The sequence below is a fragment of the Vulpes vulpes genome, chromosome 16 (assembly GCF_048418805.1).
Source record: "Vulpes vulpes isolate BD-2025 chromosome 16, VulVul3, whole genome shotgun sequence".
Taxonomy (NCBI): Eukaryota; Metazoa; Chordata; class Mammalia; order Carnivora; family Canidae; genus Vulpes; species Vulpes vulpes.
The window spans coordinates 24,323,301-24,340,778 of record NC_132795.1 but is presented as its reverse complement, the minus strand read 5'-3'; the positions used below and the strand labels follow the sequence as shown (position 1 = coordinate 24,340,778).

General features: G+C 38.9%; 1 protein-coding gene across 6 annotated transcripts in view; it reads right to left on the bottom strand.

Moving 5' to 3' along the window:
• ANKRD44 (ankyrin repeat domain 44) overlaps positions 1-17,478 on the bottom strand; it is a 327,787-nt gene that overhangs the window by 92,546 nt on the left and 217,763 nt on the right. For all 6 annotated transcript variants that reach the window (XM_072741290.1, XM_026002615.2, XM_026002617.2 and 3 more), the window contains exon 16: positions 12,332-12,443. In XM_072741290.1, the coding sequence (XP_072597391.1) occupies positions 12,332-12,443 (112 nt within the window). The remainder of the gene's footprint in view (positions 1-12,331; positions 12,444-17,478) is intronic.

Below are 17,478 nucleotides of genomic sequence, written 5' to 3'. Positions count from 1 at the left end.
AGCCAAAGCTTGAATAGAATGGGAGGAGATAAGGCCAGAGAAGTGATTTGGGGATGGTTATTTTAATTCTATTATTACCATATGGGGAGCTAGGAAATGTAGGTGACATTTTGAGCCAATATTTACATTGTATATATTTTACCTCCCATATTCTCCTACCCCCACAGATCACAATCTCCTTAAAAATAATATTCATGCCTAATACATATTTATGTCAGCCATGGTTCTTAGCACGTTGCCCGGTAATTTATTCTGTATCTCCAGAAAGCAACCATCCTAAAGATAGATAATGTAAGAGAAGTCACACCTTGTAAGTCGTCCCAGTGGACCACCAGATGGGTTTTCCTGGAATCTAGGAAAAATAGCACCAGTGGTACGGGCTTCTAACTCCTGCACCCGTTACCAAGGGTATTCTGATTGACAAGGCTCTGGGTCTGAGGATAGAATACACGAGGTCACCAGAATTTGAGCTCATTGACTTCTACTCAATTCCTTGATTTTAACTTTATACTCAGGAAGAAGATTGCTGATCTTTATTCAGTTTGTAAAAATTGGATCTCCTATTTGGAAGGGAACATAGCTATAGCAAATGACATAAATGCCCTGGTTCTCTTGGCAGTTGGACTTTTCACATAAATTAATCAAGAATGTTCTTGCTTATCAGTCTCATGTGACTGATAAGGAGGACTAATAGCATTTATGAACTTGTAAAAGCTGATACATTGACCCTGATTTCCAACCTCACCAACTGTTAGTGCTGTTATAAAGCCTTACAAAGACCAGCACACAGGAAATACTAATTGTGTGTCATCTTTATTGTAATATTTCTTACACTTTAGAAAATATTTCTAAAGAGAGAATGATACCAAAACATGCTGCCTGTATCAAATGATTGCTTTGGATTATTTCTTATACAATTTGTCTCACATCAATGTGAGGAATTTGAGGTGCAAAGGAGATTGTTATTAACTAAAAAACCTTTATGGAATTAAAATTTTTTGTGTGTGTGAGATAAATCATGTGTTTCGAAAACTACAAGTTTTTCCTAGAAAAAAAACTCTGTGAAGTTGTGACTATGCTAAATTGCCTTCCCAGTTACCAAGTGAATTTTATCATTTAGTATTTAACAAATCTACTTTCCAAGTGCTGAATGGCACAGAATTTAAATCCAGTGATGTTACCACCTAGATTATAAGTATCTGCTCATACAAGAAAATAAATCTCAGTTATTGCTCAGCGATTTGGTTTTTCCAACTATCCCTTTCAGCTGTTACAAATGGCTGAGGATTCTCTCCTTTGGAATCTTAGAAAGGCTCTTTATTCTTTGTGACAATCGTAACCCTATGACCTGAAAGCACAGGTGTCTATGTCAGCTCTTATCCTGACCAACCAATGCTCAGGCTTCTACATTTCCTGTTACTGAATGAGGATCAAGAGGAGGAGTGATTATTACAGGGACCTGATCTAGATTTCACAAATGACAAGTCTTTGGCAGCTGCTAAGGATAAGGCATCTTTGGAGAACAATCTTGCTTGGGAAGTCACTTCTCCCCCTGCCCCTCCCTACCCCCTAGGCCGCAAGAGGTCATCCCTGGCAGCTGTTCTTAAAAGGAGAGTGGGGCCAGGCTGACAGCAGCTGTTACAAAGATACTGAACAGAGAATCCAGGAGGAAGGCTGGGTCCAAGTAAGAGTGCTTTTCTGAAAATATGTGCTGAAGTCCAGGGGTCCGTGCTGCAGTGGGACGTACTTGACAGCTGTAGCTGGGGTCATTTTATTTCTCACTAGGTGGGTAATGCTATAAGGTAGCTCTGCTCTCCTGACAGAAGAAGGAAAGGCCACTGTAGTGAAGAGAGGGCAGTTGTAAATGATATTGTATCTTTATTTTGATGTCCACATGTTCATTGTAGTATATAACAAGGCAACTGATTTTTGTTATATTTATTTTGTATCCTGTGACCTTGCTACACACTATGAGCTCTAGGACTTTTTTTTCTCTTGATTGCTTAGATTTCCTATGTAGACAATCATGTTGTCCACAAATTTACTTTTTCCTTTCTGATCTTTATGCCTTTAAAAAAAAAAAAAGATTTTATTTATTTATTTATGAGAGACAGAGAGAGAGAGAGAGAGAGGCAGAGATACAGGCAGAGGGAGAAGCAGGCTCCATGCAGGGAGCCCGATGTGGGACTCGATCCCGGGACTCCAGGATCATACCCTGAGCAGGCGCTAAACCGCTTAGCCACCCAGGGATCCCTCTTTATGCCTTTTATTTCCTTTTCTTGCTTTTTTTTGCTCTGGCTAGCACTTTCAGCACAATGTTGATTAAGAGTGGTGAAAACAGACATCCTTGCCTTGTTCCCAGCTTTAGGGGAAAGCATTCAGTTTTTTACCATTAAATACAATGTTAGTTGTTCTTTTTTGTTGTTGTTGTTGTTAGTTGTTCTTTATGAAGTTGTTAGAAGCTTTTTATCAAAATTGAGAAACCTCCCCTCGATTCCTATTTTTCTGAGAGTTGCTTAAAAGAATCTATTCAAGATGTTGAATCTATGCAAGGTGTTGAACTTTGTAATAATTTTCTGCATTGACATAATCATGGGATTTTTCTTCTTTAGCCTATTAAAATGGTGAATTGGTGTCAGGGTATTAGCTTCATAAATGAATTGGAAGGTACTCCCTTCTCTTCCATTTTTTCAAAAAACATTTTGCAGAATTGGTATTAATTCTTTAAGTATTTAGTAGAAGTCTTCAGTGAAATCATCTGAACCTGGATATTTCTTTTGGGAGAGTTTCAAAATTCAATTTTCTAAGTAGTTATAGGGCTATTCAAATGATCCACTTTATACTGGGTAAGTTGTGGTAATTTATGTTTTATGACTAATTGACCCATATCACCTAAGTTGTTAAATATATGTGTAGAGAGCTAGTCACAATATCCCTTTATTATCTTCCTGATGTCTGAAAGGTCTCTAGTAATATCCTGTTTCATTCCTGATTTGGGAATGTGTCTTTCTTTCTCTCTCTCTCTCTCTCTTTGGGTCAGTCTCAGTAGAGGGTTTTTTTCAATTTATTAATCTTTTCAAAGAATCTGATTTTTAAAAATTTATTTCTCCATTTTTTTTAATGTTTCAATTTTTTTTACTTCTGCTCCCATCTCTATTATTTCCTGTTTCTGTTTATTGGGGCTTTATTTTTCTCTTCTTTTTCTAAATTGTGGTGGAGACTTAGATTATTGACTTGAAACTTTTCCTCTTTTCTACTGTAAGCATTTAGAACTATAAATTTTCTTCTCTGGTAATTTACCTGTGTCCTCAAATTTTGACTTGCTGGATTTTTTCTTTTCATTCAATTCAGTGTATTTGGAGGGAGGGTCGGATTCTCTTGAGATGATTTTCTTTGACCCATGATTATTTAGAAGGCTGTTATTTGATTACCAAGCATTGGAAATTTTTCCTAGCATGTTTCTGTCACTGATTTCTAGTTTTATTCCATTGTGGTAGCAGAACACAGTTTATATGATTTCAATTCTTCTACATTTGTTGAGGTTTGTTTAATGGTTCAGGATATCCTAGTGAATGTTCCATGGACACCCAAAAAATACACATTCTATTTTTGTTGGGTGGAGTGTTGTATAAATGTCAATTAGATCCTCTTGGTTGATAGTATTCTTGAGCTTTTCTATGTGCTTGATGATTTTTCTGTCTAGTTGTTCTATCGATTATTGAGAGAGAAGTGCTAAAGTCTCCAACTGTAATTGTGGATTTCTCTTTTCAGTTAATTGATTTTGGTTTCACATATATTACAGCTCTGTTGTTTGGTGCATACACATTTAGGACACTCTCCTTCAATGGGTTCCAATCTTTACTGGGCTGCCTTCCTAGTATCTTCTCCTTGGGCTCCAGCCAAATTAGACTACCTTCCTGCCCTACCCAGGACAACGCAATGGGTTTTTAACTGAATGGGAAGGAAGGAAGGAAGGAAGGAAGGAAGGAAGGAAGGAAGGAAGGAAGGAAGAAAGACCAGATTAAATTTTTCAGGCTTTTAAATCATATTCTCTTTAATAAATCTTCTTTTCTCCTATGTCATTGAGTCCTTAGAAGCTCCCATCCCAAAAGCAACAATTCCCCTTCTTTGAGGCCCCTCGTGCTCCCTATCCATCTGGAAGAAATTACAGAAAATGTGTATGTGTGGATGTGTGTATAGTTTTAATTTGGTGGATGTCTTTATATCAGTTTGACACATTTGTATAGGTTTTCAGATCTTGAAGAAAAAACTGGAGGGGATATTACAATAAAACAAATTGGTGCTGGGTAATCAAATAGTAATCAAATCTAAAGGAAAGAACAAACCACGGAAAAGTAAATTTTCATTTCTTCTCTCGTCTGTGTCTTTTCTATAAAATACCTTCCTAACTAACAGGACAGTCACTATAATAGTTATAAACTAGCACTTAAGTTGTATCACTAAGTCAGGCTTCATCATTCATAAGTGTATTTCATTTGTTCAACAGTTTGAGGTCCCTGATAAGTGCTTGGCATTACTAGAACCTCTGTCTTATAAAGTTAGTATTTAAACCCACATACATTTAAAGGATAATAGTTTATTCTTCCTTAGAGCTTCCTTAATCTTTCCTAAAACAATAATTCTAAGTGTGTAACTCTGTACTGGACCAGAGAGTCACACACTAACTTTATTCTCCTTTTCCCAATACCCATCTAATTTCCTTTATGAGGCTACTTCTTTTCCTGCCTCCTCAGATAAAATCTCCAGCTAATAATAAAAAGTTCTCTGGACACTTTAGTTATAGGCATAACTTCCTATCAGTAAGTAGTAACCTACTCCAGCATAGAAATCACAAACTCTGAATGCTGTTTAATGTTGAAGCTTCTCTATGCCTCTCACAAAGCCTGCGGTGGGGAAGGAAGGAGACAAGGCTGACTTCTCTGTCCTGAGCCTAGGGCTTCTCCTCTTCCTTTCTCCTCATTGTCTGTCTCTGCCTCCTCCAGGACTGGGAGAGACAGGGGGAAAGGAAGATGCAGGAGGAGACACAATGGTCTGGCACCCTTCTGGCAGTGACATTCTCCATCTGGGATGCTTATGTAGGCTCTGAGCAACCTCCCAGCACTGGAACCTCTCACAGTTTTCTCTCCCAATGTGAACACATCTGTCTGTTGGTAGCTCGCATTCCCTTCCCCCTGCCCCCACCTCGCCAAGTACCCTGGGTCCCCTCATTCTTGAATAGGATCCAGGAGAACTCCAGGACACCTTTGGCCCTTGGCTCACCTGTGGACATTGGGAAATATATACTTTTGACCCATCTTTGGTGAGGATGGAGTAGCTCTCAAACATATCTCTTTTTATTTAATTTCTGGCCAGGTCAGAGCTACACAGTCTTTAGATTTATCATATGCTAGTCCACCTGGCCCCTAAATTGTGTGGGACACATATCAAGTATCCAAGAAATCTTGAAGCTTCTGTCAATGGGCTTGGGGTCAGGAGATCATCATCCTTATCCCCTGCTATGGTGGGAGGGGAGCAGTAGTAGGATTTATAGCAGAGCCGTCTCCAAAGAGATCTGCCCTCGGATTTCCAACTTCTTAAATGGGTAAGGGGGTCACGGGTTGAAACACTGATATTCCACTGTAAAATGTAGAAGCAATGGCCCCACTGTCCTGGGCCATCAACAAAAGGTGAAACTGAAATTGTTTATTCTATACACTCCACTGAATGATTCCTTCATCAGTCGCCAAATTCACTCATAGTAAAGACAAAAAAATTTTTTCTGCTATATTACAAAGAATTAAATGAAACACTTCGTCCTAAAATATTGTCTATTCCACTCTTCTGAACATAGACTCATGCCACATGCTGATTCTAATTCTGTGGTTTATATTTATATTCCCAGCCTAGCTGGCTACCAGTGGCATCAAAAGCTCTGTGCCCATCCCTCTATTCCCTTCCTTAATGAGAGTTCCCTGTAAGATTTTATGTTTCTGTTCAACTAAATTAGAAGAAAAAACAAGACCAGCATTGTTAAGATTTCCTCTGCCCATTGGAAGTCTGCCTGCTCAGGGGTCATATACACTTTCAGGTCCATCTCTAAGAAGCACCTCTGGGGAAGGAAAAAAAAAAGTGATCACAGACTTGTTTGGGACTGGGGTACAAATTTGCTAGTTTTTCATCTTCTCATATTCAGATAACTGCTTAGAAACCCTACTCTTTTTAACTCTTCTTCTGAACCCGACTTTCTTAGTCTTGAGAAGCTAAATTAGACCTTGCCGATATAAGTACATCTTCTACGGAGCCACGTGGTAATGGGTTTCCTAAGGTCCTATGATAAACACAAGAAACAACTCAAAACATTGAGTAGTTTATTTGAAAGCAGCATAATCTTAGTGTTCAGTTGCCCAGATATAGTTATCTCCAGAGAATCCCAGAAATCCTAGGACAGACGTGCAGGGGCATCTGTCCCCGTCATGTACTCTCACAGTTGAAGTTCAAGTTAGCTCAGAACAGAGAAAGGAGGAGAAGGTCCCAGAGAAGCAGCCAAATTCCAAGTAATTTGGCATGGTATAATCTCGGACTGAACTTAATCACTGGCCTAGAGTTTTCAAACAATCTTTCTAAATTTCTGCAGGCAATTTACGTAATTACATTGGCGCATACATTTTTTCCATTTCAATAACCAAGCCACAAAGATCTTTATGTTCACAGACAAATCTTTAATATTGTAAAAGAAAAAGAGCACGCCAATATAAGCTCACGAATTCCAAATAGGGGCATGATTCTGTAATTTTTCCCTTCAGAGCCAGTAAGAATGCATTCCAGATAGAGGAAAAAGAGAGGCATAGGGCTCTCCTTTGCCAACTCCCTTCCTCCACTTAGACATGAGACGCTTTACTATTCAAGCCTCCTCCATTCTGCTTTGATATTTTGAGCCCAACTGAATATGACTTATCACAGCTCTCAGCATATATTTGTGGGGAGATTTGTGCTTGCACCCATACTACATACATTTTTTTATCACAACCAGCTGAGAACACAGGCCTGAGTAGGCAGACTTAGAAGAATACTGAACCTTGGCCATTCCATCAGGGCTAAGGGGTTCATACTGCTTTCTGGAAGTTGTTTGCTCATGGAATGAATTCAATATAACTTTATATAAGGGAAATAGAGTGAAAACAGCTAAAATAATTTCTGTTCCTTTTTGATTATAGCAAAATAGACTGAACACAAAGCATGGTTTATAAATTCTAAGCTTACGATCACAGACAGCAGCCAGAAACCATGAATGCCAAGTAAACCCGTACCAAGTTAAATGTCAGAGTCAAATAAAATCTGCATCAAAATTAATGATACGTATTTAATGACATGCATAATCACAGTAATTGCTCAACTAGATGGGAACAGAGGCAAAAGACAAATTTCACCAGCCTTACAAATCAACTGGCTCTGAAGGCCACCCATCAGCTTCAATGTCATACCAACTCTCAAAGGACAAAGGCCCTCATCTCTCAGGGAAGGCTCAGGGGCTGAGCCCTACTCTATTCCTTCCATAGGCCAGAAACACAGCCTACGGAGTGTGACATAAAGAAATGACTCCATGCATAATTCCTGCTTGGAGGTTCCAGTAAGCCCTTCAGACCTATTAGAAACATGTCTTTCACTGGTATAATTTCAGCAGAGTCAGGACCAGTCTGTTAAAAGGATGACCCCCTAGGAGGACAGGGTATTTGTGTGGTGAGATAAAGGAGCAAACTGGCATGGGCAGTGCTTAATCTGAGAAATGCACCTTCTGGTGCACACTGGCTAATTGGTTTGATTTCCTAATATGTAGCACGCAAAGAATGGGAGTTTTGAGGAATATGAGGGCATTGTGGTACAAGAGAGAGAAAGGGAGTATATATTAGAAAAGATGTCTCTCAAAACCCCCACTTCTTATATCAAGAACAAGCTTTATTCTCATCACAAGGAAAAATATCTTCCTTTTCTTTTTTTTCTTTTTTTTTTCTTAAAATTTTCTTTATTTATTTGAGCGGGGAAGGGGCAGAGGAAGAGGGGGAAGCAGAATCCCAAGCAGACTCCACAATGAGTGTGGAGCCTGACGTGCGGCTCAATCTCTAACCTGGATTCATGACTTGAGCCAGAATCAAGAGCTGGATGCTTAACCAACTGAGCCACCCAGACACCCCCCCTCTTTTTCTTCTTTTTTGTGTGTGTTCACATAAGGTAATGGATGGTCACTAAACTTATTGTGGCAAACATTAAATAATATATGTAGATCAAGTCATTATGCTGCACACCTTTTTTTCAAAGTTTTTTTTTTTTAAAGAGATTTATTTATTTGAGAGAGAGAGAGTGTGAGGGGAGGGACAAAGGGAGAGGTAGAGAGAGAGAATCTCCGGTAGACCCACTGAGAGCAGAGCTCAATGCAGGGCTCCATCTCAAGACCCGAGATCATGATCTGAGCAGAAGCCAAGAGTTGGAAGCTCAACTGACTGAGCCACCCAGGCACCCCCATTATGCTGTACACCTTAACCTTGTATGTTGTATGTCAAGTATATCTCACTATAATTGAAAGAAAATAAATAATTAGGTGGCATTTCTGGTATGTGACAAACACGTAGGAAATGCCATTCATTAGTGGTGGCCTCAGCCACTCCCAAATCCATTCACAGCTCTGAGCCAGCGGTAAAACTAAGATGCAGTCATCTGGCTCTATGATGCTAGTCCTTGGGGGGAGCCCAGGATTGTTTTGAGTGGGAGGAAGAAGGTACAAGCATGCTGATAGCTTATTTAGGATCTCTGCTTAGTTGAACCACACCCTAGAGGAATTTTAGGACACATTCCAAAATGGAAATATACAGAACTTTCGATCCAAACACAATAATCCAAGGTAATGAGGAGTATTTTCATCCTGTCTGTGTTATAAAACCACTCACGTCCTTTCCTGAAAGCAAATAATGATGACATTTCTACCAATTTATATTGATAATCTGGCTTTTTCAGCTGACACTGCAAATTAAGATCAATGGATACCTCCCCTACCTACTTCTGAACATCTTAAAATTGCCAAGAATAATCATCTCTTCGTAAATCACACAGGGCAAGTTTTGATACAAAGGGATAATTTCATTATTACACAGAACTTGCAAAACTTCCCTGTGAACAGAAAAACTTTCCATTGGATAAAAGAAATAATGGCCCTAAAATGGCTTTCCTAAAAGGGGAAAATAATATGAAATATATTATTTACATAGAAAGAAAATATTGCACAATAATTATTCTCAGAGTTACTTATACTATGGGATTAAAGATAAGTACTTTAAAACAGCAAACTTATTAAGACTATAATAACTTTGTAATAAAAGTTCATATGTCCAATTACGACATGTGGTTTTCATAGAGAAAACCAATTAAAAACAGCTGTGTCTTAAGTACATTTTGGAATGCAGGCTCATAATGGGTAATAACAATAGTAAGCCTTCACGCTGCCACTGATTACTAAACACATACACATGCACACACAGGTTTATGAGGAGCCTTTCTTTCTTTCTTTAAGGATTTTATTTATTTATTTATTCATGAGACACACAGAGAGAGAGGCAGAGACACAGACAGAGGGAGAAGCAGGTTCCATGCAGGGAGCCAGACGTGGGACTCGATCCCAGGACTCCCGGATCACACCTTGAGCCGAAGGCAGACACTCAACACAGAGCCCTATTTGCAGATAGGTCTAGATCAGCTTCTATAGCAGTGCTGCTGTTAGAAGGCAGGAGTGATACTGTCCTATATCTTAACCAGTTCCTACCAAGCTTTTGCTCTATGCTGAACAGCCTTGGGTGGTGGTGGAGCTTTGCCCTGCAATGGGAGGCAGCATGGTGTGGGAAACATTTCTGTTTTTTTAAGATCAGGAATTCCAATTCATGATCTTGCTTCATCCACTGACCAGAGCTATGTCTTTGGTACAGACCAGTTACTCCCCCTATGGTTTGGTTGGCTCATCTGTAAGATAAGGGATTGCCCCTTGTCGTTTGTGGTTCTCCATGAAAGTCCATCTTATAAAAGGCTATGAAATCACTGGCTTTCTACATCTTCCTATGGAACTGGGTAGTTTTAAAATATGTCTACAAATTCTTTGACATTCTTCTCTTGGAATGTGAAGTCTATTTTTCCTTTCTGGAGTGACCCTGCAGGACTTTCAAGACTCGATCATTAAGGGTATATTGTCTTTCTCTCACTCTTTCTCATTCTGGCTCTCTCCCACTCTCTCCTGGAGCAGATATCTTTAGATCCCTGAGCCACCAAGTAAGATACCTAACTACTCTGAAACCACCATGCTAGAGAAAACCACATAAAGAATTTCCACAGAAGTGATCTGAGCCTTACAACCTAGGTGATTGACATATAAGTAAGAAGCCTTTGAGATTATGCCAGCCCCAGACATTATCTATAATCTCATGGGATACCTTTAACTGGAATAGCCCCCAGCTCTTCCTGAATTCCTGATTCACAGAAACAGAGATACTAAATAATTAGTTGTTTTAAGCCACTAATTTTGGGGGTGATTTGTTATGCAGGCACAATAACTAGAAGAGAAACTCTGATGGAATCAAAACTAGAGGGGAAAAAAATGCTACTCCAAGGTCAAATAAGGAAATCTTTAGCATCCACAAGAACCTCAGGAAAAAAGACATAGAAGTCTTTGAGGATGATGAAGGTAGGTACAATTCACCAATAAATGCCACACATGGCAACACTAGAATAATCAACTCTTTATTTCCAATCACCTCTTCATTTTCAAATGTTTATGAACATTTTCCCCACATTCATATTAAGTGAAATATAGTAAAAATGACCCTAAGTGGGGGCACCCGGGTGGCTCAGTTGGTTGGGCAACCAACTCTTGGCTTCAGCTCAGGTCATGGTCTTGGCATTGTGGAATCAAGTCTTGTGTGGGGCTCTGTGCTCAGTGGGGAGTCTGCTTGAAGATTCTCTCCCTCTGCCCCTCCCCCTATCTCTGAAAAATACTCTCTCTCTGAAATAAATAAATAAATCTTAGGAGGAAAAAAAAGAATAACCATAAGTGGAACCCCTTAAATCTAGCAGCAAGGTCAAAGGTAAAGGAAACTAACTGGGACATCGTTCAGGCATTTCTATGTAGGCACTATGCCTATAGTAGGCACTATATTTCTATAGTAGGCACTATGTAGACACAACTGCCTGCTGCCTTTCTGCCTTGTGCCTTCCATAATAGACTGTGCAGTGGATAAAGTGCAAGTGTTTTCCCAGGTACACCTCTCATTAACTCTGAAAAGTAGTTTTTAAAAGGACAAGGAGAAGAGGTGGAGTCTAGTTAGGAAGGTGGCACATACCATTGGTCCAAAGTTAAAGAGTTTGGGATACTCCATGTATCCTGGTGAAGCTGACCCAAGGGTGATGCTTAGGAGATGACAAATGGTGGCCCGCAGGCAGGATTTAACCACAAATCCATGTTTTTTTCTTCCTGACCCATTCAGTATTTTCAAAATAGGAAATTTCACATAAAAAGCCTAGATTTCTAGTTTCTCTTGAAACAATGGACTTCAATCCTATGTATGAATTACCACCTGGTCTCCATCACTGGAGCTGACTGGCTGTTTCTCCCTTTAAACACAACACTTTCTATTTGCCACAGTCCACACTACTCCCTATTACTCTATACCTGGGCTCACTTCACTTGTTTACTTTACATTTCTGCCTCTGTGGTCATTTAAGTTCATGTCTGGTGACCTACATCAAAGGAAGAGTTTCTGACTCCAAATCCCCAGATGTTTTTTGGTAACCATAGGTTCGAAATTTTTGGTGGTTCTGAAATTCCAATAAATTCTGCTGTTGTGCCCTTGCCAATTTCTTCCCCTAAAGTACAAACATGGGATCATGACAAACATATTCCTAACAGTTACGTAAGTCATCTTACAACACTGTTACTGAATATTAGGGTGATAAGTGACTTCGGAAAAATATACTGAGCTATTTTGATACACCCAAATTATCTTTGAAATACAAACTGTCCTTATGGCAGTCAAACATTCCTAGTCCAAGTTAAAATGGAAAAGAAGCAACTGCTAGTCAGCTGTGAGATTAGGATGGACAGAAACAGAACAAGATCTACATATTGTAAAAAAAAAAAAAGAACTTAATTACCATAAAATATCTTCAAGACAATTTCTAGTAAGGACTTCATTAGTCAATGAGGACATTTGTGAGAAATGAAAACCAGCATTTGCAGGGTTGAATGTGTGTGTGTGTGTGTGTGTGTGTGTTAGAGAAAACAAAACAAGACAGAACTCACCAATTCCAGACATTGTCTGTGGCCATAGGCAGCAGCATAATGTATGCTGTTATAACCTTCCTTGTCCCGGATGGATGGATTTGCATTATTTTGAAGCAGGAACTCTAGACATCTGTAAGTATAAAAATTAGGTGTTATTTTAGAAAACATCTCTAGAGCAAAAGCAATAATCAATGTAAATATTTTCCTATTATGAATGTTCCACAAAGCACTTTGTGAATTTAAGTGTTTCTTTAAAAATCCTACACCAATGAGGGTTTATATACTGGAAATTTTATATGTGTTGTGTGTGTGTGTGTGTGTGTGTGTGTGTGTGTGTGTGTGTGTGTGTTTCCCTGTATTTCAGCTTAAAACAGCCACTCTAGAATTCAGGAAAGGCTTTAGGAACAAGGAGTAGTTAAGTGTATTAAGAGAGGGAAAAATTTTCCATGACTATCACCTCCCCACTGAGTTGTTTTAATGTCGTATAAATATTGCATATTAATCCATACACAGGTTCATGTCTGGACCGTTCCTTTACAATAATCCATTTGTCTCTTTCTGCATTGATACCAAAATGTTTCATGGTTGGGTTTTTTTTTTTATATAGCTGATATATAATGTTTTATTAGTTTCAGGTGTACAACACAGTGATTTCACAATTCTATATATTTAAGTGTAGTCACCCTCTGTCACCATACAATGTTATTACAATGTTATTGACAGTATTCCCTATGCTGTACTTTTCATCTTCATGACTTATTTATCTTACAACTAGAAATCTGTACCTCTAATGCCCTTCATCTATTTAGCTCATCCTTCCACCATGTCCCCTCCAGCAACCACGAGTTTGTTCTCTGCATTTGTGAATCTATGTCTAGTTATTTTGTTTGTTTGTTTTTTCATTTGTTTTGTTTTTAGATGCCACACATAAGTGAAATCATATAATATTTGTCTTTCTGACCTATTTTTTCCTTTTCACCTTAAAGTACAGAACCCGTGATTACTGAAATAAGGAGTTTTAGAGCTCCATGCCCAAAAGATGAAGTCTCAAAATTGACAAAGAAGTGGTCAGGCCATTTGCAACAAGAGAATGGGATTTAATCTTAGCCTTGCTATTGGAGACTCTACCATCAATGAAAAGGTTGGAAAATAAAAGATAGAAAGAATAAGAAAACAACAACAAGAATCAACAACAAGGGAAAAAAAAACAAGATAATTTCAGTTTTATATCTGTGACAGTGGGACAAATATGTCCTTTACAAGGTCAAGCTGATTCAATTTCACATTCAAATCAAAATTCTCCTATACTCAAATCATACTTAAATTAAAAATATGCAATAGAAGCATATACATTAAATTAGGCCTTCTAAGGGAAAATTTCTTTTTTTTTTATTTTTTAAATTAATTTTTATTGGTGTTCAATTTACCAACATACAGAAAAACACCCAGTGCTCATCCCGTCAAGTGTCCCCCTCAGTGCCCGTCACCCATTCCCCTCCAACACCCGCCCTCCTCCCCCCTTCCACCACCCCTAGTTCATTTCCCCGAGTTAGGAGTCTTTATGTTCTGTCTCCCTTCCTGATATTTCCCAACATTTCTTCTCCCTTCCTTTATATTCCCTTTCACTATTATTTATATTCCCCAAATGAATGAGAACATACACTGCTTGTCCTTCTCCGATTGACTTATTTCACTCAGCATAATACCCTCCAGTTCCATCCACGTTGAAGCAAATGGTGGGTATTTGTCGTTTCTAATCGCTGAGTAATATTCCATTGTATACATAAACCACATCTTCTTTATCCATTCATCTTTCAATGGACACCGAGGCTCCTTCCACAGTTTAGCTATTGTGGCCATTGCTGATAGAAACATCGGGGTGCAGGTGTCCCGACGTTTCGTTGCATCTGAATCTTTGGGGTAAATCCCCAACAGTGCAATTGCTGGGTCGTAGGGCAGGTCTATTTTTAACTCTTTGAGGAACCTCCACACAGTTTTCCAGAGTGGCTGCACCAGTTCACATTCCCACCAACAGTGTAAGAGGGTTCCCTTTTCTCCACATCCTCTCCAACATTTGTTGTTTCCTGCCTTGTTAATTTTCCCCATTCTCACTGGTGTGAGGTGGTATCTCATTGTGGTTTTGATTTGTATTTCCCTGATGGCAAGTGATGCAGAGCATTTTCTCATGTGCATGTTGGCCATGTCCATGTCTTCCTCTGTGAGATTTCTCTTCATGTCTTTTGCCCATTTCATGATTGGATTGTTTGTTTCTTTGGTGTTGAGTTTAATAAGTTCTTTATAGATTTTGGAAACTAGCCCTTTATCTGATATGTCGTTTGCAAATATCCTCTCCCATTCTGTAGGTTGTCTTTTAGTTTTTTTGACTGTATCCTTTGCTGTGCAAAAGCTTCTTATCTTGATGAAGTCCCAATAGTTCATTTTTGCTTTTGTTTCTTTTGCCTTTGTGGATGTATCTTGCAAGAAGTTACTGTGGCCGAGTTCAAAAAGGGTGTTGCCTGTGTTCTCCTCTAGGATTTTGATGGACTCTTGTCTCACATTTAGATCTCTCATCCATTTTGAGTTTATCTTTGTGTATGGTGAAAGAGAGTGGTCCAGTTTCATTCTTCTGCATGTGGATGTCCAATTTTCCCAGCACCATTTACTGAAGAGACTGTCTTTCTTCCAATGGATAGTCTTTCCTCCTTTATCGAATATTAGATGACCATACATTTCAGGGTCCACTTCTGGGTTCTCTATTCTGTTCCATTGATCTATGTGTCTATTTTTGTGCCAGTACCACACTGTCTTGATGACCACAGCTTTGTAGTACAACCTGAAATCTGGCATTGTGATGCCCCCAGCTATGGTTTTCTTTTTTAAAATTCCCCTGGCTATTCGGGGTCTTTTCTGATTCCACACAAATCTTAAAATAATTTGTTCTAACTCTCTGAAGAAAGTCCATGGTATTTTGATAGGGATTGCATTAAACGTGTAAATTGCCCTGGGTAACATTGACATTTTCACAATATTAATTCTGCCAATCCATGAGCATGGAATATTTTTCCATCTCTTTGTGTCTTCCTCAATTTCTTTCAGAAGTGTTCTATAGTTTTTAGGGTATAGATCCTTCACCTCCTTGGTAAGGTTTATTCCTAGGTATCTTATGCTTTTGGGAGCAATTGTAAATGGGATTGACTCCTTAATTTCTCTTTCTTCAGTCTCATTGTTAGTGTATAGAAATGCCATTGATTTCTGGGCATTGATTTTGTATCCTGCCACGCTACCAAATTGCTGTATGAGTTCTAGCAATCTTGGGGTGGAGGCTTTTGGGTTTTCTATGTAGAGTATCATGTCATCGGCGAAGAGGGAGAGTTTGACTTCTTCTTTGCCAATTTGAATGCCTTTAATGTCTTTTTGTTGTCTGATTGCTGAGGCGAGGACTTCCAGAACTATGTTGAACAGCAGTGGTGAGAGTGGACATCCCTGTCTTGTTCCTGATCTTAGGGGAAAGGCTCCCAGTGCTTCCCCATTGAGAATGATATTTGCTGTGGGCTTTTCGTAAATGGCTTTTAAGATGTCGAGGAAAGTTCCCTCTATCCCAACACTCTGAAGTATTTTGATCAGGAATGGATGCTGTATTTTGTCAAATGCTTTCTCTGCATCCAATGAGAGGATCATATGGTTCTTGGTTTTTCTCTTGCTGATATGATGAATCACATTGATGGTTTTACGAGTGTTGAACCAGCCTTGTGTCCCAGGGATAAATCCTACTTGGTCATGGTGAATAATTTTCTTAATGTGTTGTTGGATCCTATTGGCTAGTATCTTGTTGAGAATTTTTGCATCCATGTTCATCAGGGATATTGGTCTGTAATTCTCCTTTTTGGTGGGGTCTTTGTCTGGTTTCGGAATTAAGGTGATGCTGGCCTCATAGAACGAATTTGGCAGTACTCCATCTCTTTCTATCTTTCCAAACAGCTTTAGTAGAATAGGTATGATTTCTTCTTTAAACGTTTGATAGAATTCCCCTGGGAAGCCATCTGGCCCTGGAGTCTTGTGTCTCGGGAGGTTTTTGATGACTGCTTCAATTTCCTCCCTGGTTATTGGCCTGTTCAGGTTTTCTATTTCTTCCTGCTCCAGTTTTGGTAGTTTGTGGCTTTCCAGGAATGCATCCATTTCTTCTAGATTTCCTAATTTATTGGCATACAGCTGTTCATAATATGTTTTTAGAATCGTTTGTATTTCCTTGGTGTTGGTAGTGATCTCTCCTTTCTCATTCATGATTTTATTAATTTGAGTCTTCTCTCTCTTCTTTTTAATAAGGTTGGCTAATGGTTTATCTATCTTATTAATTCTTTCAAAGAACCAACTCCTGGTTCTGTTGATCTGTTCCACAGTTCTTTTGGTCTCGATATCATTTAGTTCTGCTCGAATTTTAATTAACTGTCTTCTTCTGCTGGGGGTGGGGTCCATTTGTTGCTTTTTCTCTAGTTCCTTTATGTGTAAGGTGAGCTTTTGAATTTGAGTTCTTTCCAGTTTTTGAATGGATGCTTGTATTGCGATGTATTTCCCCCTCAGGACTGCTTTTGCTGCGTCCCAAAGATTTTGAACGGTTGTATCTTCATTCTCATTAGTTTCCATGAATCTTCTCAATTCTTCCTTAATTTCCTGGTTGACCTTTTCATCTTTTAGCAGGATGGTCCTTAACCTCCATGTGTTTGTGGTCCTTCCAAACTTCTTGTTGTGATTAAGTTCTAATTTCAAGGCATTATGGTCGGAGAATATACAGGGGACTATCCCGATCTTTTGGTATCGGTTCAGACCCGATTTGTGACCCAGTATGTGGTCTATTCTGGAGAAAGTTCCATGTGCACTTGAGAAGAATGTGTATTCAGTTGAGTTTGGATGTAAAGTTCTGTAGATATCTGTGAAATTCATCTGGTCCAGTGTATCATTTAAAGCTCTCGTTTCTTTGGATATGTTGTGCTTAGAAGACCTATCTAGTATAGAAAGAGCTAGATTGAAATCACCAAGTATAAGTGTATTATTATCAAAGTATTTCTTCAGTTTGGTTATTAATTGGTTTAAATATTTGGCAGCTCCCACATTTGGGGCATATATATTGAGAATTGTTAAGTCTTCTTGTTGGATAGATCCTTTGAGTA